General features: G+C 39.8%; 1 protein-coding gene across 2 annotated transcripts in view; it reads left to right on the top strand.

Annotated features, from left to right (window-relative positions):
• RIGI (RNA sensor RIG-I) overlaps nucleotides 1–21,818 on the top strand; it is a 36,170-nt gene that overhangs the window by 5,137 nt on the left and 9,215 nt on the right. For both annotated transcript variants that reach the window (XM_060762522.2, XM_067464349.1), the window contains exons 3-14: nucleotides 1,958–2,136; nucleotides 3,592–3,742; nucleotides 4,594–4,722; nucleotides 6,525–6,632; nucleotides 7,013–7,166; nucleotides 10,139–10,397; nucleotides 12,916–13,078; nucleotides 14,563–14,664; nucleotides 16,217–16,374; nucleotides 18,673–18,808; nucleotides 20,072–20,220; nucleotides 21,499–21,589. In XM_060762522.2, the coding sequence (XP_060618505.2) occupies nucleotides 1,958–2,136; nucleotides 3,592–3,742; nucleotides 4,594–4,722; nucleotides 6,525–6,632; nucleotides 7,013–7,166; nucleotides 10,139–10,397; nucleotides 12,916–13,078; nucleotides 14,563–14,664; nucleotides 16,217–16,374; nucleotides 18,673–18,808; nucleotides 20,072–20,220; nucleotides 21,499–21,589 (1,779 nt within the window). The remainder of the gene's footprint in view (nucleotides 1–1,957; nucleotides 2,137–3,591; nucleotides 3,743–4,593; nucleotides 4,723–6,524; nucleotides 6,633–7,012; nucleotides 7,167–10,138; nucleotides 10,398–12,915; nucleotides 13,079–14,562; nucleotides 14,665–16,216; nucleotides 16,375–18,672; nucleotides 18,809–20,071; nucleotides 20,221–21,498; nucleotides 21,590–21,818) is intronic.

The following is a 21,818-nucleotide window of genomic DNA, read 5'->3' as shown; positions in this document are numbered from 1 at the left end:
GGGATTCTTAACTTCTTCTCTTCACACACAGATTCCTAACTCTCTTCACAAACAGTACTTCCTAACTAACTTCACAAGCAGCCATTCTTAACTAACTGTCCTTTCTTAAACTCTCCACACTAACTGCTCTCCTTTCTCTTCGACTCTAACTGCCTCTTTTTAAACCTAACTCCGCCCCTTTAGAATGTTCAGATCTCTTCCCCCCAACTGTCATTTTGTCTCCCAACCTGTTGAAATCCTGGGCCCATGCTAATCTGCATATGACCAATCGGTCTCCATATGCAAATAAATCCTGTCCCTGCTGTTGCTATCCTCTCTGTCTCTATTCTTCCCTATCTGCCCCCTGCAAACATAGAGCTATGCACTAAAATTTCACATAGAGCAACAAATTCGCTACAGGTATTTTTTAAATAAGGTCCGTTTGAACACAACGAAAGTTTATTTCAAAAAAGTCAGTTTATTTTCAGAAAGTAAATACTTCACTCTATTTTTTGACATAGTTGCCAAGTTTGTTCAAACACTTATCTTACCTCTGAACCAATTTTAAAATACCTCGCTTCAACTGAAGCCACCAAATCGTCTGTAATCAAAGAAGGGCGACTGGAGTGGTCCTCATCATGGACGTTGTCACGGCCATCTTTGAATTGTCATACCCACTTACACATTTTGCTTTAACTCATAACAGTATCACCGTACACTTCACAAATCTGTCGATGAATTTCTGCAGCAGGCAGGTTCCTTGCTGACAAAAACCGTATCACTGAGCGAACTTCACATGCGGAGGGTGAGTTGATAGTCTTAAACATTTTAAAGCACATAACAGAACCGTACAGGTTAGCTACAGAGCGGAAACTGAGCACAGTTGTTCCCAAGGCATGCCAGTACACAACGCATGCGCTCGTTGCGGTATGCGCGTGAACTACTAGTGTCTACAACAAAACGGACCTTACTTTAATAATACCCCTCGTATTAGACTATTGTGCATATACCCAGAGCCAGATAATCAGATAATCATATTCATCAATCTAAAGCCAATTCCAACTGTATTGAACAGATAATTATGCTGGACTAAATGCTTGCTTCCAAAGCCAAGTTTTCACTTGTTTGCAAAATGACAGGAGGGAAGAGGCTAATCGAATCCCACTAGGGAGGGAGTTCTATAGCCAAGGGGTCACCACTGAGAAAGCCCTGTCTCTCATCCCCATCAGTCACACCTGCAAAGGTGGTGGGACCGAGAGCAGGGCCTCCCCAGGTGATCTTAACTTCCCTGATGGTTCATAGAGGGAGATACATTTGAACAGGTAAGTTGGGCCAGGGCTGTTCAGGGCTTTATAGGCCAAAGCAAGCCCTTTGAATTGTGCTTGGTTGCAAACCGGCAGCCAATGGAGCTAGTGAAATGGGGGTTGTGTGCTCCCTGTATGCCGCTCTTGTTAGAAATCTGGCTGCCGCATGTTGGACTAGTTCAATGGTTCTCACTCTCTGGGTCCCCAGATGTTTTCACCTTCAACTCCCAGAAATCCTATCAGCTAGTAAACTGGCTGGGATTTCAGGGAGTTGTAGGCCAAAACACCTGGGGACCCACAGGTTGAGAACCACTTGACAAGTTGAAGTTTCTGAACAGTCTTCAAAGGCAAACCCACGTAGAGTGCATTGCAGTAGTCTATACGAGATGTAACCAGTGCATGGACCACCGTAGATTCATGTCTCCTTCAAAATCAGAGTGAAGCTGCTGTTACTGAATGCCCCTTCCAGAATTTGTGGGAATGTTGTAAGGCCAATTTTTTACCGCATTCTTTTTTCAATAAAATTTCTGTTTCTTCAAAATCCAGCCAGTAAGCAAGTGTCTATTCTACATTGTTGCTGAGTAGTAGGAAAAACCCTAGCTTGATTCATCAATGCATATATTTTAATTAAAGTTTTATCAATGATCTATGCTTCTGCCATGTTGTTTTTAAAGGTTACACTGGCCTTCATCATGCCATTGAAAATTGGAATTTTGAAATGATTGAAAATTTGGCGCCTCACCGAGCATTGCTGAATGTAATTGAGCCCTCTCTGCGAGTTGTTGATCCTGAACAAGTATTTCCTCACATGACAGACTGCCTCAGAGATCAAGAGTGGGAAGAAATTCGACAGGTATTACTTTAGAATTCACATCACTTGATTTGCTATACTGATGGATGTCTCAAGCAAAGATGATGGTGATGATGATGGTCTTTATTTATACCCCACTTCTCCCTCTGTGGGAACTCAAGGCGGCAAGTATATGAATATCTCCACTCATACCACTTTAGTTTTAGATGTCACTATATGCTTATTAGGGATCAAGATTTTTGGTTAGTGAGTGTGGCTTTGAGCCTTAGAAGCTCCTGCTTCCCTTGCCTGGATATCATGTTCTCTGCTTATTTTCATAGGATTAAACCCTAGTGAACAAAGTAAGACTCATGCATAAGTCTAGAAGTTTTAGTCAAAAATATCAACCCCCCAAACCATGGATCATTGTGGGTACTGTACCTTAACTCTTATCAAAGAAGGAACCATTCTTTTCTGAGGTCCTATCTATAATGTCCATACAATACAGTCTGAAACTGCTTTATGTGCTCAGTATAGACTCGTATAATGCAGTTTAACCGAATTGATTCACGTTGTGGGTAGTTTCCGCGTTACACACAGCTAACTACAAATGACTCAGAATGGGAGTGAGACAGCAGGAAGTGAGAGAAATCTACCCCTAGGAAGGGAAATTCACTTTTGAAAGAGTTATAATTGAGGAAAAGAGGTCTCCACTTAAGCTGCATCACCAATCCATGTTTCCACAACAATTCAAATTATCCCAGAGACAGAGGTACAGATAGCAAAACAAACATTACATTACAAAGCATATATATATATATATATATATATATATATATATATATATATATGAGGGTGGGTCAAAAAGTTTTACCTCCTGTGTCATACAAACATTATGAATGCACATATAACAGCAGAAGTTGCTATAGATCATAGCATGAACCATCTTCTACTCAAAACTACCGTTCAACATAGTCACCATCAATTTGTACACATTTGTACTATTGTTTAACCCAGGCATCAAAACCATTTTTGAAAAATTCAGGTTTTGCTTTTTGATCCATGATTTTAAAGCTATTTTAACACCATTCAAGCCATTGAATCTGAAACCGTGTAGGTTGTCTTTCAGAGGTCCAAAAAGACAGTGGAAAAATTGGGCTGAACCTTCAATACTTGTGTGGACAGGGTCATGATGGAGCTGCTAGTATGAGGGGTCACATTAGTGAAGCACAGGCAATTATATTGCAGAAATATCCGATGGCTGTCTGCACTAAACTAACTAACACTAAATTACCAATTAAGAGTCATTCTCAAGGTTTTTTTAGACTTGAAACTTTGTAACTAAAATAGAAATTTGATTCTATATAAAATATAGAATGAATCATACAATTTAAATAATTTTGTATTATGGAACTATTCTTCTGGATTTGCTAAAAAAAATGTTTCAGTTCTCTCTCTCTCTCTCCCTGTCCCTTCCTCCCATACATTGATACATTTGACTTGTGGTTTGCCTTGCAGACTAAAGTGACCAGTGGTAAAGGTGCAAGTATGATGAAGCTCCTAGAATGCTTGCGAAGGTCCGATAAAGTGAATTGGCCTAAAACCTTCCAGCTGGCATTGGATGAAGCAGACTATGTCAACGAAAGTAAATTGCTCAATTTGAATCAAGGTATGGTCACATGTTTTGTGCCTTTGTTTACACCAGTTCCTTAGCTGTTTAGAGAAGCCATGTAGAATTGCAATCATTTGGGAAAAGGACAAGAGTTGTCACAATAAGTTTGAAACTTTTTGAAGTAGGAAAGCACTAACCAAATGGTACTTAGGTCCTTTCAGGGGCTCTACTAACAACAGTCCACCACATGCATTGTGGTACTCAGGGAGCCATAGCACTGGTATAGAGGCCATTTGCATAGGAGCGACCTGATGCAAATAAGCGGGTGCCAAGATTTGAAGGATGGGAAAGTCAAGTTAACAGTTGGAAAAGCCTAACTGAACTTTCTGGTGGGGTTGGTCAGTGAGAGAGAGTGAGGGAGGACGCTAGCTGAGAAGCAGCTGGAAAATTAGATAGAGGAACAAGTTAAAGATAGTTTGAAACCTGTTTTTATGTATTAGTATAACCGTCCTTTTGGGAAGAAAGAAAAGATTGAAACTCATACTGAAACGTTATTTTGTAATCAGCAAGCATTTGAACCTCTGTAACCATTATGCTTTTGCCACAAGAATGCTACAAATAAACTGAGTTACTGTTTCATTTCAAAGCCTCTCTCTCCGCATATCACCTCCCAACTTGAGAAGTCATAAAAGGAGGGAGAAGAATTAAACAATCTTTTATGTCATATTTGCTCAGGCTGGCAGCCTGCCCCCTTCCTCATCGTTTTGCATTTCTGGTTAGATGAACAAATAAGAGGTCCCTTCCGCCACGCAACAAGTTAGAGTGCCTCACAACTTACTAAATGAAACAAATGTTTTTGCTCCATCATACCAACAATTATGAAATAACCTTATTTATATTGTGTGCAGATAATGATAATGGCCGAGATGTTGAAATGATGGATGAAGATGAGAACAGCCGTGTCATTGATATAAATGTACAATATTCTGAAGAGCCGGAATCTGACAATCTTAGTGCAAGCCCATGTTCACCTTCAAGTAAGACCATGTGAAAACTGCTACTGGCGTTGTAATTCTTTCTCTTTTTTTAACTCTTCAAATAGAACTATGGACAAAGAGTAATGTACACATTATGCTTTGAGAACTTTATTTCTAGAGCCACAGGGAGGTTTCAGCTAAGGGATGGATTAATGGACTCGTTGTATTTGTTTTTTTGTGTTGTATCTGTCTGAACTTAAGAGTTGGAGATATCATGTGTAATTTGAGTGGACCCTGTCTCTGTGAGTTGAAGCAGGTCCATTAGCATGTTGTTTGTTCCTGGTGATTTATTTCTCCCAGATACTCCGAATGCAGCTTTCACGCCATGTTCTAAAATTCTGGATCCCCCGCCTGTTGTAGAGCATCTCCACTCTTGATTTAAATTTCTCTTTTGAATTCTCTGATCTTGTGGGAGAGGTTTTTTGTCTTTTTTTTTTTTTTTAAAAAATCAGTCTTCTGTTTCTGTGCATTGATTATTATAGTAGATCTCTTTGTCCCTGTGCACAAGTCGCTAAACTGTTGCATTCAGGATTTGGACCCTATTTCCTTCTCCTTTATGTTTGCTTCTCATATATACTTAACTTCTTGAAGAAAGAGTTTTGTGTTTAGGTTATATTTTGGCACAATTATAAAGTCAGTGTTTTTTTTATTTAGCTTTTTGCATTACATCCCTTGACCGCTTTTGCTACATCTCATTACAAATGCAACCCCATTTCTTCTTAGATTTTCATTTCTTGTGAAAGAAACTGTTTAATTATCTGTCTAAAATTGTTCTGTTCATATCCAGCTTGCTAATGGAGTGTATTGCAATATTTATGTGTTATATTTCTTGATTTACCATATCTAGCTTACCGTGATACACAATTCCTATATTTCAGGTTCCTATAATGCAGTGGTTCTCAACCTGGGGTTCCCAGATGTTTAGGGTCTTCCACGCACAGAAATCCTAACAGCTGGTAAACTGGCTGGGATTTCTGGGAGTTGTAGGCCAAAAACATCTGGGGACCCCAGGCTAAGAACCACTGCTATAATGCATGTTATGCTGCTTTGGACTTTCTTTTCCCCAACAGCTGAATACCCTTTAGCTTGAATCCAGATGTATCATCTTTGTGCTGTTTATAGTTGTCCTCTGCTCCACCCAGTAACATGCTGAGTTCTTTCCAATCTGGGAGTGTCATCTTTTTTCATTTTGGAGCGTCCCATGAAAGTTTTTGTAGCATATACAGGAGGAATTTGGCTATCTGTTTAAAAGTAAGAATCCTTTATTTATAATAACACTTTATTTATATTCTGCCCTATCACCGCAAGGGGACTCAGAGCAGATCACAGTACACATACATGGCAAACATTCAATGCCAATTTGAATAGACAGGACAGAGACAGACAGAAACAACAGAACAGAAAGGAGTTATGTTGTGTCGAAGTCTATATTTATGGCACCATGGAGGTTGTGCTCGAATCCAGCCACAGGGGGTGCTGTTGCTCCATCCTCTATGATAAAGAGTCATCAGGACTTCCTCCTTCCTTTTGGTCACTGGGCATTTCTGATCTTTTTCTTTATGGTGACGTAAAATACCCTCCGGCTTTTCTTTTTCTTTTTTAGCAGTATCTTATTTTTCTTTACTTACAGCTCAAGCTGTTTTCAAACTGCTTAGGTCAACAGTAAAGTGGGCTGACAGTCAGGAGCTCACTGGCAACCTTTTGTTTGGTAGATCTTATTATTGTTGATTTACCAGCTGTGCTAAATGACAACATTTAGGCAATTAGCTCCTCAAATGCAATTTATTTGTGTGTATTTCTAGAAACACACCAAGAATCTATTTATGTTCCAAAAGAGGCAAGAAATTATCAGAAGGAACTTGCCCAGCCTGCTCTTAATGGCAAACACACCATCATTTGTGCCCCAACTGGTAAGTTCATCTTGCTTCTCAATTGACATAGAAGGCTTTAAAATTAGATGTATCACATCTCCCTCCCTCCCTCTCCCTCTTTCTATGTGTGTGTGTGTGTGTGTGTGTGTATAAATGGGAGAGATTCGGTTCTAAAGTTGTATAAAGACTTTTTGGGGAAGCCTGAATTGCTTTTTTTTTTTTTTTTTTTTTTGTAGATTTGATATCTGATTTTTTCCTCTCCTACTCATGCATGTGTTGTCCCTTTGTTAAGCAATGCCCTCTATTAGTAAGAGTTTGGAAAAATCAGGGATTTGTAAAACCATATCTGATCTTTGTCGAAAAGTACACTTTAGAAATATATCTAGTCAACTCCCCCTTTTTGGTACCCATCTTCACAGGATCTGGAAAAACCTTTGTGTCGGTGATGATATGTGATCATCACCTCCAGAATAGGCCCCCTGGAATGAAAGGGAAAGTAGTCTTCCTTGCTACTAAGGTCCCAGTGTATGAACAGCAGAAGAAAGTCTTCCAGGAGTATTTCAAAAGAAGCAGGTAGGTTTTACATCTCTCTATCTAGTCCTTGAAGTGCTCCTTGAATTTCAATAAGAGTGAGAGCATCCTTTTTAGGATTTCCTGTAGACAGACACTGTATAGCAGCTGCAGCCCAGACTGCATCTCCCATCTGCTCTGGTTGGCACAGCCAATTGTGAAGGATGATGGAAGTTGTAGTAGACTTCACCTACCCACCCTTTCTATAGTCACAAGGAAGCTGTGGCCCAAGACTACCACTGCCCCGACCATTTATGTGAGCTGTGATTCCCCAATGCTTCCACAACACTAATTGTTTTCTCTGTGGAAAAACAAAGGTCTTTCTGTTCTTGGGGAGTTCTAACTCTAGCAATTTTATGTTACAGCATTTCACACCCTCTGCACATCTTTGCTCAGTGTTATAAAATGGATTTTGTAGTAGAGCCAGCTACGTTTTCTTTAATTTATTTCTATCCATTTTGTGGATTGCCCTCTCTTACCTGAATGCCTAAATAATTCGATCAAAACTGGTGTGTTAGTTTTTCAGATATAACCAAACACTTCTTTGGAACACCGGTTTTAACGTGTGTAAATAATTGTTCAGAAGACCAGTTTCTCATTTTACTTGTGGATGAAAATGGTCCTTCAATTCTGCCCATTCATCACTTCATTTGCATTTCACTTTTCCCCCAGACTTCCACTCACCGTGGCATGCAAAATATGGGGAAATGCAATAGAATTACGTATAAATACTGAAGATGAGATTAAAACATCATCACACAACACACAAAATGACACCATTTAAACTATAATTTTGAAATGAAGGTTATAAACAGTACAGCATAATAAAAAGTCGTTCTTTTCTTGGAAATTCAATTTATAAAGGTGGATCCAATCCCAAAATAGGCATACAGTCAGCCCTCAATGTTTGCTGGAGTTAGGGGCATAAAACCTTCATGAAAATGAAAAAACACATAAAGAAACTTTTTTTTTTTTGCTGGAGGGATCACTTTTATAGGAAGTTTAGATCTTCCAATAGGACTCTATAATCAACTTCTGCTGGAATGTGAACATAGAATTGCACTGGGTGTTCTAGAGCAGCATTTCTCAACCTGGGGTTGGGACTCCTGGAGGGTCGTGAGGGGTTGTCAGAGGGGTCACCAAAGACCACTAGAAAAAATAGTATTTTCTGTTGGCCATGGGGGTTCTGTGTGGGAAGTTTGGCCCAATTCTATTGTTGGTGGAGTTCAGAATGCTCTTTGATTGTAGGTGAACTATAAATTCCAACAACTACAACTCCCAAATGTCAAGGTGTATTTTCCCCAAACTCCACTAGTGTTCACATTTTGGCATATTGAGTATTTGTGCAAGTTTTGTCCAGATCCATCACTGCTTGATTCTACAGTGCTCTCTGGATGTAGGTGAACTACAACTCCAAAATTCAAGGTCAATGCCCACCAAACCCTTCCAGTATTTTCTGTTGGTCATGGGAGTTCTGTGTGCCAAGTTTGGCTGAATTCCATTGTTGGTTGAATTCAGAATGCTCTTTGATTGTAGGTGAACTGTAAATCCAAGCAACCACAACTCCCAGATGACAAAATCAACTTCCCCCCAGTCCCACCAGTATTCAAATTTGGAAGTATGGGGTATTTGTGCCAAATTTGGTCCAGTGAATGAAAATACATCCCAAATATCAGATATTTACATTACATTTCATAACAGTAGCAAAATTACAATTGCGAAGTAGCAACACAAATAATGTTATGCAAAGTTTATTGAATAGTCTATTGACCGCATCAACATTAAAAACAAAAACAGAAACGTGCACAAACAGACAACAATCACCATCCCAAGACCCCACAACAGCAAACCAACACACATTCAAACCTGATTAGGTTAAAAGATAACTAAAAATATCATCATTAAAATGTCAAGATAAAATTTCATACCACAAAAATTAAAAACGAAGGTTAAAATGAAGGTTAAAATAGACCAGCTATGACACAATCCCAAGCCACTTCAGATATCTGCGTCACCCCTACAGTTTACCCCAATCACCTCCAGATACACAGTTCTCAGCTACGTTGCTTTATAAAGGAAAAGGGCTGTTTGGTGTGTTATCTTAGCATTCTGGCCAGCCATTAAGAATGTAGTTTTGATATGGGGATCCCAGTGAGTCTTCTGTATGATGAATGGTCTGAGGTATTGATTTCTCTCTTTGTTGTACAAAATACAATTAAACAGTACATGTGTAATATCCTCTACCTCTGTCGTCCCACAGATACAGAAACGTTCATTATATGGAACTTGGTTAAACCTTCCATGTTTAACCATTGTATCTGTCTGTTCGAATCGGGTTCTAGTGAATACCCTCCTTAGATATTTAGGCATTTCTGTCTTTAAGTATTCGGCTGTTTGAAAAGTTTGTTTAAAGCAACTTAACCATTTCAGAGAGCCGGCTTTACTAAGGGTGGCAATGTCTTTCTGAGCCTCTATATCCTGTATTTATTGTGCCACCATTTTTGGATCTAATTCCTCTAGAAGATTTGGGTATAGAATTGGAAGTCCACAAGTCCTGATGTATTTTGTCAGTTCCACTAGCCAAGAGGACTGATGTTGGTTTTTGGTCTGCTCTAACAGGCACAATTTTGGTAGCCTATCATTTGCCATGGCATTTAGTTTTATCCAATATTTATATGCCCTAATTTTGGATAAACCATCAACTGTATATACTCCTGTTTCTGCTCTCACTGCTGCAGCTGGGGTCCTTTTATCCACAAATAATGTTATGGTTAGGAGTCACCACAACATGAGGAACTGTATTAAGGGGTCACAGCATTAGGAAGGTTGAGAACCACTGTTCTAGAGATTCTGGAAAGGTGTTATCTTAACTAGTTTTGCCAAATGTCCAATTTCTTTCCCCACATTCTTAAACCACTTCAGTGCTGATAGCAAGGTGTCAGAGTTATGAACAGTGTATCTCTTTTCCTTCCCAGCTATACAGTTTCAGGAATATGTGGGGATACAGTAGCAAGCTCTCCTGTAGAGATGATCGTTGAGGGGAATGATATCATTGTCATGACACCACAGATTCTTGTGAATATTCTTAATGATGGAACACTCGCTTCACTTTCGTTATTCACGCTGATGATTTTTGATGAGTGCCACAACACGACTGGAAACCATCCTTACCATATATTAATGTCCAAATACTTGGACCTTAAATTTGACCAACCCAGGACACCACTGCCTCAGGTAAGATCTTACTCTTGACATTGACAATTTGAGGATTGTGTTCTTCCCAGTGGAACGTTTTTCATGTGCTGTGACAAATGCACCAAGAGTAGAGCACCACCACCCCTTTAATGTGTGAAGTTGGACATCTCTCAAAATCAAAACCAAGTATGGTACCACAGCAAGACTTGCCTCAACAATGGGACAGTTTGTTCCCTAGTTACTGCACCTAGAATTTGGTGCAATTTCTTGACAGGAGTGATTTGAGAAACTGCAAATCGCTTCTGGTATAAGAAAATTTTCCGTCTGCAAAGACATTGCCCAGGGGACACCCAGACGTGTCAGTGTTTTTCCATCTTTGTGGGAGGCTTCTCTCATGTCCCTGCATGGGGAGCTAGAGCTGATAGAGGGAGCTCATCCACACTCTTCTTTGATTCGAACCTTTGACCACCGGTCTTCAGACCTGGTGGCACAAAGGTTTAACCCATTGTGCTACCGGGGGCTCCAGTGACAGGAATACAGTTTCATTTTATGAAGATCAAGACCTGTGAGCCTTTCTGATAAAGTGTGCATGGTATCTGTGTTCATTCTATGTCAAATAAAATTGCCATCGTAGGAACTGGATCCCTCTATGTTACCACAGTAAAGAAAGGCCTTCTCATGCATATGTCCATGAGAAGGAATTCATTTTTTTTACCAGAAAAAGGGCCAGCTTGGAGAGCTGGGAGGGATCTAAACTAATGCTCATGGTCCCAGGTCCATTGCTATCTCACTCTTGCTTTAATTGGCCAACAGGGTTGCTCTAAATAGTCCAACAACAGCCCCTTCATAGATTTTCAAAACAACATCTATTCATTGTGTGCTCTCCCTTGACTTGTTTTTCTTTTGTTAGGCACTGGAAAGTCAAAGAACTATAATGGACAGTCAAACTCCGTCCTCAACAACTAGAAATACTGCCCAACAATTCTTTGGCCTTCTGGAATTTCAGCATGCCTTGGCCAGATGATTGATACATAGCTGAATCTCTATCTATCTATCTATCTATCTATCTATCTGTCTATCTATCTAGGTTCAGATTCAGAACTGGATGGGGAGTAAGGATGGATGTTACCAACAGTAAAGTCACAAGGGCTAGAAAAGTTTCTCAAGAAAGTGTGTGAAGTAGCCACACAAATCCCTGGATTGGACAGTATTCCCTATGTTGTGGCAGCTTCACTGGCTGCCAGTCTGCTTCTGAGCTAAATACAGAGTGTTGGTTCTTACCTTTAAAGCCCTAAACGGCTTAGGTCCAGACTATTTGACAAACCGCATCTCCCTCTATAGACCAACTTGGACTATAGAGGTCATCAAAGGAGGTCCTCCTCTCAGTTCCACGGCTGATGGGAATGAGGGAAAGGGCCTTCTCCATGACTGCCCCCACTTCTAGAACTCCCTTTCTAAGGAGTTAAAGGTGGTCCCCTCCCTCCTTGCTTTCAAGAGGCAGCTGAAGACATACCTTTACTCACTGGCTTACGAGGAGGAGGAATAGTAGTTGGTAATACTACCATTATACCTCTGATTAATAGTTGCCATCCGTATCTGTGCTCTGCTCACCCCACCAACTCAATAGATATCTTGAGCAATGATTAATTGATTTGCCCCAAGGAAATGGGAAATTATTGTTTCCATTTGATGTTGGATATTTTGTCTTACGTCTGTTATAACAGGCTGTGTTTTCTATTTAATTTTAGTTGTTAAGTTATAATTCATGTTTATATGTTGGGTTGTTTAAATTTTGTTAGTATGGATGTATTGTTGTTTTATTCGGGCATTGAATGTTTGCCTTTTATGTTTGGAATCTGCCCTGAGTCCCTTCGGGGAGATAGAGCAGAATATAAATAAAGATTATTATTATTATTATTATTATTATTATTATTATTATTATTATTAGAAACACAACAAGATAAGTCCACATCAAAATAGGTCACTCTACTGGCTGTTGTATTAGATCACACATCGGACACTTCCCAAGTGTCTAGGACTGTGTGATGTATCAGCAAATAATGCATATTATTATTATTATTATTATTATTATTATTATTATTAGAAACACAACAAGATAAGTCCACATCAAAATAGGTCACTCTACTGGCTGTTGTATTAGATCACACATCGGACACTTCCCAAGTGTCTAGGACTGTGTGATGTATCAGCAAATAATGCATATTATTATTATTATTATTATTATTATTATTATTATTATTGTCATTGTCAGGGGGGCATACTACACTATTAAAAGATCTTTAATTGTTCAAGGTGATAGAAGGAAAAGTATTACAATGGTTCTGATGTTGATAGAGTTCTTCTAGGAAATGTCATAACTAATGAAGGTATAACTGTTTTGTGGGGAATACATGCTTGTTGTCTCTTTACTTTTGCCTGTCTTGTTGACCGTCACCACTCACATTTCTTCTCAAGCAAGGACTTCTCTTAATTCATGTACAAGTGCTTAGATTTTATTCAAGCCACATACATACTTGTAACCTCAATGTGTTCTCAGATTGTAGGGTTGACAGCCTCTCTTGGAGTTGGCAGTGCCAAGAATTTGAATGAGACTATAAAATATATCTGCGAGATCTGTGCTTCACTCAATGCTGAGGTCATATCAACAGTCAAAGAAAACATACAGGAACTGGAGGAAGTTGTCTACAAGCCTCAAAAATGTAACTATGCCTTCAATTTGCTGTCTTTCTGAAGGAGGAAGGCAGTCTGCAAGAGAGTTTGGATAGTATCCATTTTTTTTGGACGAGTTTTACTAGCATAAAGCCTAGCCTGCACAGCCATTCTTCTCTATCTGGTTCGCTGGAGGACATGTGTCCACTGCATATTAGAATGGTTCAAAGAGTTAAGAGATTGGAATTGTTATATGATCAACTCATGCAATAGTCTTGAGTTTCTCAGTGGGTCGTTCTCCAACAGAGCCAAATTAGTGGCATTTTTGGAAATTCCATATTTGGAGGTGCCACAACTGGTGTCTTTTCAGAGATTGACTTGTCTTACTTTTGTGACCCTGCCTGTCGTTACACAGTAGCTTTTGCAGCTGCTACCAGTCTCTTTGTAACTTTAGCTCTTTGGTGCTCTTTTATGGGGAAAGGGAGGTCTACAGTAACACTTGATGATCAGACCCAAAGTCTCATAACCTATTTTTAATAGTGTGCTCCCAAGAAGTCCATAAGTGAGTGAGGAGAAACCCTTTTTTCTACTGTTTGCTCTAGTGACATGGCTTAATGCTTGCTGGCCTATGCCAAACAGCAGTGGTGGTCTCTGGTACCTTTGTGCAGGGTACTAATATGTCATGCTTTTTCAAATTCTATATCTGAGAATCATTTCAGCAGATGGTTCCCTGAAAATGGAACAGTGTCAGCTGATAGAGAAGCTTAGTCTCCCCAAATATTGAGATTGCACATCAATAAAAGTAGCTCCTCCTACCTTTCTAAAGACTATAGCTGTATACACACAGCCACATAACCCAGTTTCTGAAACCAGATTATCTGCTTTGAACTGAATTATATGAGTCTACACTACCATATAAACCAGTTCCAAGCAGATTTTAAAAATTGATTTATCGTATCAGGAGCGAACCAAGAGAATGTATTTAAAAACACAAAGTTTTAAAAAATGACATTATATTAAATGTCCTTTGACAAGTAGCTGGCCACTTTGAGTGCCTCTGGTGTTGCTATAAGAAGGTCCTCCATGGTGCATGTGGCAGGGTTCAGGCTGCATTGTAATAGGTGGTCTATGGCTTGTTCGTCTCCACACTTGCATGTCGTGGACTCCACTTTGTGGCCCCATTTCTTAAGGTTGGCACTGCATCTTGTGGTGCCAGAGTGCAGTCTGTTCAGTGACTTCCAAGTCACCCAGTCTTCTCTGTGCCTAACAGGGAGTCTCTAATTTGGTATCAGCCATGAGTTGATATTCCAGGTTTTAGCCTGCCACTTTTGGACTCTTGCTTGCTGAGGTGTTCCTGTGAATATTCAAAGCAGATAATTTGAATTCGGAAACTGGATTATATGGCAGTGTAGATGGATCCTACATATGTCATCTGTGAGGGCTGAGAGTCAGTAGTAATTATTCATCATCAATCTCTGGGTGATACAATTATTGCTAATGTTAGTTCCATCTCTATCTTATTTTTTTACTACAGCAATCAGGCCTGTTTCGAAACGCCCCCAGAACTGCTTTGTGGACATTATCTTGCAAATGATGTCTGAAACAGAAGATCTGGCAAGAAAAGTTTATGCTATAGGTAAAAACATGGAGTTGGTGTGTTTTTAAAATCGTATCTGCATAACATTCTTGTCAAAAAAGCCATAAATCTGAATGCAATTCCTTTCGTTTTGGGGCTTGATCTACATGCCAGCCACTCTTAGATCAGATGGAGCACTTTGATTAAAAATATTTATAGCCATACTACATGAAGTGTGCATGAGAAATCAGGGTACAAACCTATACTTGGAATCCCAGCCAAAGTGGCTGCTCACCATTCACAATGTCAGTTAGTCCAGGATCATACACATTAATCAATCCAGCAGAGGCAAAGCACAGGGATAGTCAGAGTTCAGTCCAGAGTTCCAGCCAAGCAGTATCAACAAGCGTAGTCAAATCCAGCAAGAGTCAAGGTGCAAAGCAAGCATAGTCATTCCAATAAGGGTCAAGGTCCAAGGCAAGAATTCACCATCAGTAATTCTGGCTTTGCAATTCAACAAAAGTTGCTTCTAGCACAGATCCAGTCCAGTTCAGCTCTTTATGACATTTTCCCAAGTGCCCTCATTTGTTTGCTCTTTGCTGAGCCAACTGATTAGATCTTTTCAGCTGAATAACCCTCAGTTCTCAACTGCAGCCCAGATGGGATTCACCTTATTTACTTGAGGCTCCTGAATCACCTCTGCAGAGCTAGTATTTTCAGGATCGTTTTGCTGTTCCAACTCTGATGTAGACTAGATGCTGGGCAGAGAGGCTCTTGATCTTCATCTTCAGCACTGATCCTGACAATATTGGGCAAAGTTAGAGATGAAAATCATGTGAAATTTCCTTGCAAGTAATTTATCTGATACGCCCAGGTAAATGTGTATACAGGCAGTCCCAGAGTTACAAACATCTGACTTACATATGACTCCTACATACCAACAGGGGTGAGCGAGCCTGAAGTGAGGGGAAATCTACCCCAGGAAGGGAAATTCACACCTGGGGAAAAGGGGTTTCCATTGAAGCTTTATCACCAATCCTTGTTTCCAAAACAAGATTTTCAAATTCCAATTGTCAAAAGGATATAAATGGAGCACAAGCAGAAAAACAAATGTTACAGGGGTGTTAAACCCTTCCCTATGCTATCCAAAACCAAAAATAGCTGGAGTTGCACTTAAAAAATGTACCTGTTCTGACTTACATGCAAATTCAACTTAAGAACAAATCTATAGAACCTATTTTGTTCATAACCCAGGGGCTGCCTGTTTTTGGGTTAGATCTAGATTGTGGCCGATTGGCTCAGAGAGCAATAAGATGTGTGTGCAACAGATTTTTGGATGACAGTTATCCTTACTGCCAGAAGTTAGTCATTTTTCTTCCTGTTTCTACAGTTCAGTGCATTTACATGCAACTATGTCTGCTCACACCGAGAAAGCAATATAATTGAATGAAATCTTGGCTATATGTATATATATGTGTGTTTGGGTATATTTCTTTCTTTCTGTGTAGTAAATGCATTTTGTATATAGTCAACATTGCTCTAATAGTTTATCTCTACTCTTGCTATTTTTATTGATACAAGATGCTGTTTCCCTCCTCTTTTTCCCCATTAGATGCTTTGTCCCAGATCCAGAATAGGAAGTTTGGAACCCAGAAATATGAACAGTGGATAGTTGATGTGCAGAAGAAATGCATCGTGCTACAACTGGAAAATAAAAAAGAAGAGAGTAGGGTTTGCAGAGCTCTTTTTATTTACACAGAGCACCTTCGGGTGAGTTATTTTGCTGGCGGTATAAACCAGCCATATCTCATCCCCTATACCTTTAAGACAATTTCATTACTCTTGGATTGACAATTGTATCACTGCCATCATTAATGAACCCTCATACATCACCTTTAGACCAGATCGTTGTCTGTGTGGGATGGTAGGGCATCATGTACTCAGTAGGAATGGCTTTTGATATCATTTTGTTCCTCTCTCTGAGACTTGTTTCTGTGAATCATCTCATCCAGTTTTCTTTACAGCACTTTTTTTTTTAAAAAAACCCAATAAATGGATGAAACAACTGGAGAAAATAATGTAATTCATCAGGTGGATTGGTACAGGCATAGCTCAGGCCCCTTCTACACTGCCATATAAAATCCAGACTATCTACTTTGAACTGGATTATATAGCAGTGCAGATTCATTTAATCCAATTCAAAGCAGATAGTGTGGATTATTTGCTTTGGTAATCTGGATTATATGGCAGTTTAAGAAGGGCCTCAGTTTGCAGATCCTCCATCAAGAGGGGGGGACACATTATCAACAAAGGCTTTTTATACTCACCACATCCCCTTCATCCTTTTGTCTAACTGGAAGGCATTTTAGCAGCCTTGGAATTGGAGGGATGATGAAGAAGATCTGTGCAAAGCAGAATTCTTTATGTCGGGTTACAATTACAAATTACAATGTCCATGATTCATGACAGTTATAATGGCGTCAAACTTCATTAATTCTGCAGTGCAGATCAGTAGTTCTCAACCTGTGGGTCCCCAGATGTTTTGGCCTTCAACTCCCAGAAATCCTAATAGCTGGTAAACTGGCTGGGATTTCTGGGAGTTGTAGGCCAAAACACCTGGGGACACACAGGTTGAGAATCACTGGTTTAACTCATTGTGCCACTGGGAGCTCCACTGACTGTGCAATGGCCCTCATGACTTCCATGTGGCCCACAGGTTGAGATACACTGGTGTAGATGAACACTAATAAATATTAGCATGGTGATTAAAGTGGAAACTATAAGAAAAGCGAGAAAAAGTAATCTATGGATGCATTTTGAAGGAAACATTCAGGATGTCTCTAGAAGGTTAAAACATTTATTTTTACTCATCTGATAACAATAATAATAATAATAATAATAATAATAATAATAATAATAATATTTTATTGCCCACCTCCCCCTGCAGCTTGAGGCAGGATGCAACATCATTAAAACAAGAGATAAAACACTATTAAAAGGCATACAACAAGATAAACAGAGTTAAAATAGAAGTTAAGGCTTACACAACCTGGTATTCTAGTTTGAATATACCTATTGTTAGTTTTGAATAAAATATATCCTGAAACATGTTACATTGTTCCTTTTCTTTTTGTACCATATGAAGTTAACTCAATTCTTCCCATTGTTTCTGTGTTGGTTTCAAATTATCATTAATTGAGATATATTAACTGTACATGTAAACTGCATTCTCTGAGATCAACGTAAAGTTGGCTTTGCCATTTTGCATAGCTAGCAACTCAAAGTCATCTCTTAACCACTTGAATCTGGTGCTCTTTGGGTTGAGGTTGAGCCTCCTTTATCCAAATATCTGATTTTTTTAAAAAAAAACTCTCCAAAGCCCAAAACATTTTGCACCCAGCCACCTGCTTTGGCTTTCAAGGCTAGTTCATTTCCCAGATTCTGTTTTTCTCCACGTTTACATATGGTTGCTCACCATTTGTGTTGTGTTTAAGACATGAGTTTGGCAAAAGATTGGTGATTTGAGAGATGAACCAGCAGGAGTGTCTCATCCTCAAAGACAGAAGTGGTGTGTTGGGCAGCAAGAAGAGAAAAAAGAGAAAATAATCTGAGATAGGGAACAATTGTGGTCCCAAGCATGTCAGATAAGGGATACCAAGCCTGTACCACTACAGGGAAGGATATTAGAGACAAAGTTGAAGTACTTTGGCTACATAATGAGGAAACAGGAAAGCTTAGAGAAGACAATGATGCTGGGGAAAATGGAAAAAGGAAGAGAGGCCAACCAAGGGCAAGATGGATGGATGGCATCCTTGAAGTGACTGGCTTGACTCTGAATGAGATGGGGATGGTGACAGCCAACAGGGAGCTCTGGCGTGGGCTGGTCCATAAGGTCTCAAAGTGTTGGAAGCAACAGAACGAATAAACAACAAGCACTACACTATTTCCAGTTATACATTTGAGAGCTTCTTTTTCTTTTCCTCATGTGCGTACTGTATCTATTACTTTCAGAATGGAAATGTGTGGAGGCAATAAAAGGTGTTTTTTTGAACTTTTCCTCATATCCAGAAATATAATGATGCCCTCCTTATTAATGATGACGCACGTACCTGTGACGCTCTGTGTTATCTGAAGGAATTCTTTCAGGATATGAAAAGTGGAGGTTTTGATGAAATTGAACAGCAGTTGGCATCAAACTTTGAAGGTACTCCTCAGAAATGTATCCTTGTATTACACTAAAAATGCTCCCTTTCTCCTTCGGTAAATGTGCATAAAAATTAATTAAGAGCAGCTTAACCTCTTGGATGAGATAGATTAAAGGCAACCATAATTCAACACTCCCTCTGAAGTTACACTCCCCCTAAGGACACAGGTCTGCAGTCTGAGGGTCCTCCTGGACTCATTGCTGACGCTTGAAGCTCAGGTATCGGCAGTGGCCGCTGTGACCGTACCCCAAAAAAGTCTAACTTGGCCATGATGTCCCATGCCTTAGTTAGATTCAGGATGGACCACTGTAGTGCACTCTATGTGGGGCTGCCTTTGAAGATGGTTCGGAAATTGCAGTTAGTGCAGAGACCAGCAGCCAAATTACTAACCGGGATTAGCTGTAGGGAACATACTATGCCCCTACTAAAGCAGCTCCACTGACGTTCAACAATTTCCCGGGCTCAATTCAAGGTGCAGGTTATTACCTACAAAGCCCTATATGCTTTGGGTCCAACCTATCTTTGAGACTGCATCTCCTTCAATTATCCGGCACAGGTTTTGAGATTGGTAGTCTCGGTCCTACATCTGTCTCAAGGGCGGTTGGTGGGACGAGAGAGAGGGCCTTCTCTGTGGTGGCTCCCTGGCTCTGGGATACTCTCCCAAAAGAGGTTAGGTTATCCCCCACCCTTGACTTCTTCTGATCCAACCTAAAAACATGGATCTTTAAAAAGGCTTTTGGCGTCAGTTATGCTGAAATGGACCCATATGAGGTTGACACTCTAGCCTTTAGCTGTAAATTGATGGCAGCTAGTTTTAACTATAGCTGGTCTGCATTTTTAAATTGTGTCTTTTATTTTATTTTATGTGTTGATAGTGGTTGTTTTATAAGTCCCTTTTGGGAGACGGTGGTGGGATATAAATAAAGATGATGATGGTGATGACTACAAGAAACTACAAGAAAGGAGATTCCATCTGAACATTAGGAAGAACTTCCTGACTGTGAGAGCTGTTCAGCAGTGGAACTCCCTGCCCTGGAGTGTGGTGGAGGCTCCTTCTCTGGAGGCTGGATGGCCATCTGTCGGGGATGCTTTGAATGCAATTTTCCTGCTTCTTGGCAGGGGGTTGGACAGGATGGCCCACAAGGTCTCTTCCAATGCTATGATTCTATTATTCATCAACTAGTAAAATAAAAGGTAGTAACATACTTTGTGTAAAAGGACTCTCTTTCACATATATACCCTTCATGTTTTCTTCCTTCTAGCAAAATACCCACTGATGTATGCAGCTTCTCAAGACATATCCAATGAAAACCCCAAATTGGAAGAAATTACTTTTCTCCTAGACGAAACATACCATGAAAATCCCGAGACTCGCACTATTCTGTTTGTTAAGACAAGGGCACTGGTGGCAGTAAGAGAATTTCTTTTAACAGTTCAGATTGGGACTGTTTATTTATTTATCTGTTGAAAGATATCCTCTATGTCTTGTGTTTCATTTAGGTGTAATTACATCCATAATACTGACTTAAAAAACAAACAAACATATTTAATCAGCTTACAAAAAACAAAAAAACAAATTTGGAACAGCTGTATCATAAAATGATTTTTAAAGTTCATGATAAAACCTACACATTGTTTTTCTCCTTAGTTTTAATATTAAATTTGGATTGAAATGCTTGAATCATTTTGTTGCAAGGGTTGCCTATGGCAGACTGTGAGGGTTGGTAAATGTGAATAAGCAGAAGAAGCAGAAGCTTTACCACAGTATTTAAACCAAGATATACCCTGCAGTATAATAAAATGTCACTCAGGCTTGTGTAACAAGTACCGGTAACAGTATCTTTACTTTAGTTCAGAAGTTCAAACAGGGTATCAATATATATACATCAGTCTCTTTGAATTCAGACAGAGAACAGAGGAATAAAATAGTCCTTTTAAAACAGTCTTTAAAATAAGCCTCAAGCCTCAAAATGATCAGGCTTCAAAATAGTTTGCAAACAACAATCTCTTCACTGTCCAAAGGTGAGAAATGGCAGTTAGAACCGCTGGTCTCAGCAGCAAGCCAGAGGCAGTAGCCAATCAAAACTGGCTCCTGGTACACTCAGCCAATCAGCTGCTGGACACATGTCTCTCCAGTTACCTCACCATATCATGGCATCCTTTTTCAAATTCTCACATGGACATTGTGCCTTTCTTCCTTCCTTTGCCTGCCTTTTTTCAACCTCCATATTTTCTGAAAACTCTTATGGAGAGTTTACAAAGAGGGAGGAAGAATCCCACCTCAACTCTGATGACAGAAGTAGTTCTGTGTTCAGTTGGATCCCAGTCCTACCATATGTATGCTGTGTCAGAGAGAGGCACTTCTTTCGATTCATGCAGAAGTTGTATGCTTCAAAGGAAGAGGTTGGGCCCCTCAATATTTTGCTTTACAAACCGAAGATAATTTAGTCATTTTTGCAGACACATTGCCCAAATATATTCTACTTTTTTGTTGATGTATGGGTGTGGAGGAACCATTCTGCACACATCCAGGCTTGCAGTGCGAACCAAGGTTGGCTGGAACCAAGGTTGGCTGAAAAGCCCACTCTGTAACTTAGTTGGCAATTCATTCCAGATCCCAAAGGGTTATTGTATGTTGAAACTTAGATCTCTATTTCCACAATGTTCTGAAACCAAATGAATTTTGCAGGCATTGAAGAACTGGATAGAAGAAAGCCCACAGCTTCAACACCTAAAGCCAGAAGTATTGATGGGACGTGGGAAAAGAAATCAGAAGACTGGTAAGAAGATGTTGAATGAAAGGATGTTGTTCATGACTATTGCTTTGCCTAAAATGTTAAAGCAAAGATTTCCCCTTGATATTAAGCCTAGACATGTCTGGGGGCGGGTGCTTATCTCCATTTCTAAGCAGCATTGTCCATAGACTCCTCCAAAGTCATGTGGCTGGCATGACTGCATGGCGCGCCATTACCTTCCCCGCAGGAGTGGTACCTATTAATCTACTCACAC

The sequence above is a fragment of the Anolis sagrei genome, chromosome 2 (assembly GCF_037176765.1).
Source record: "Anolis sagrei isolate rAnoSag1 chromosome 2, rAnoSag1.mat, whole genome shotgun sequence".
Lineage (NCBI taxonomy): Eukaryota > Metazoa > Chordata > Lepidosauria > Squamata > Dactyloidae > Anolis > Anolis sagrei.
This window is presented reverse-complemented; position numbering and strand designations above follow the sequence as displayed.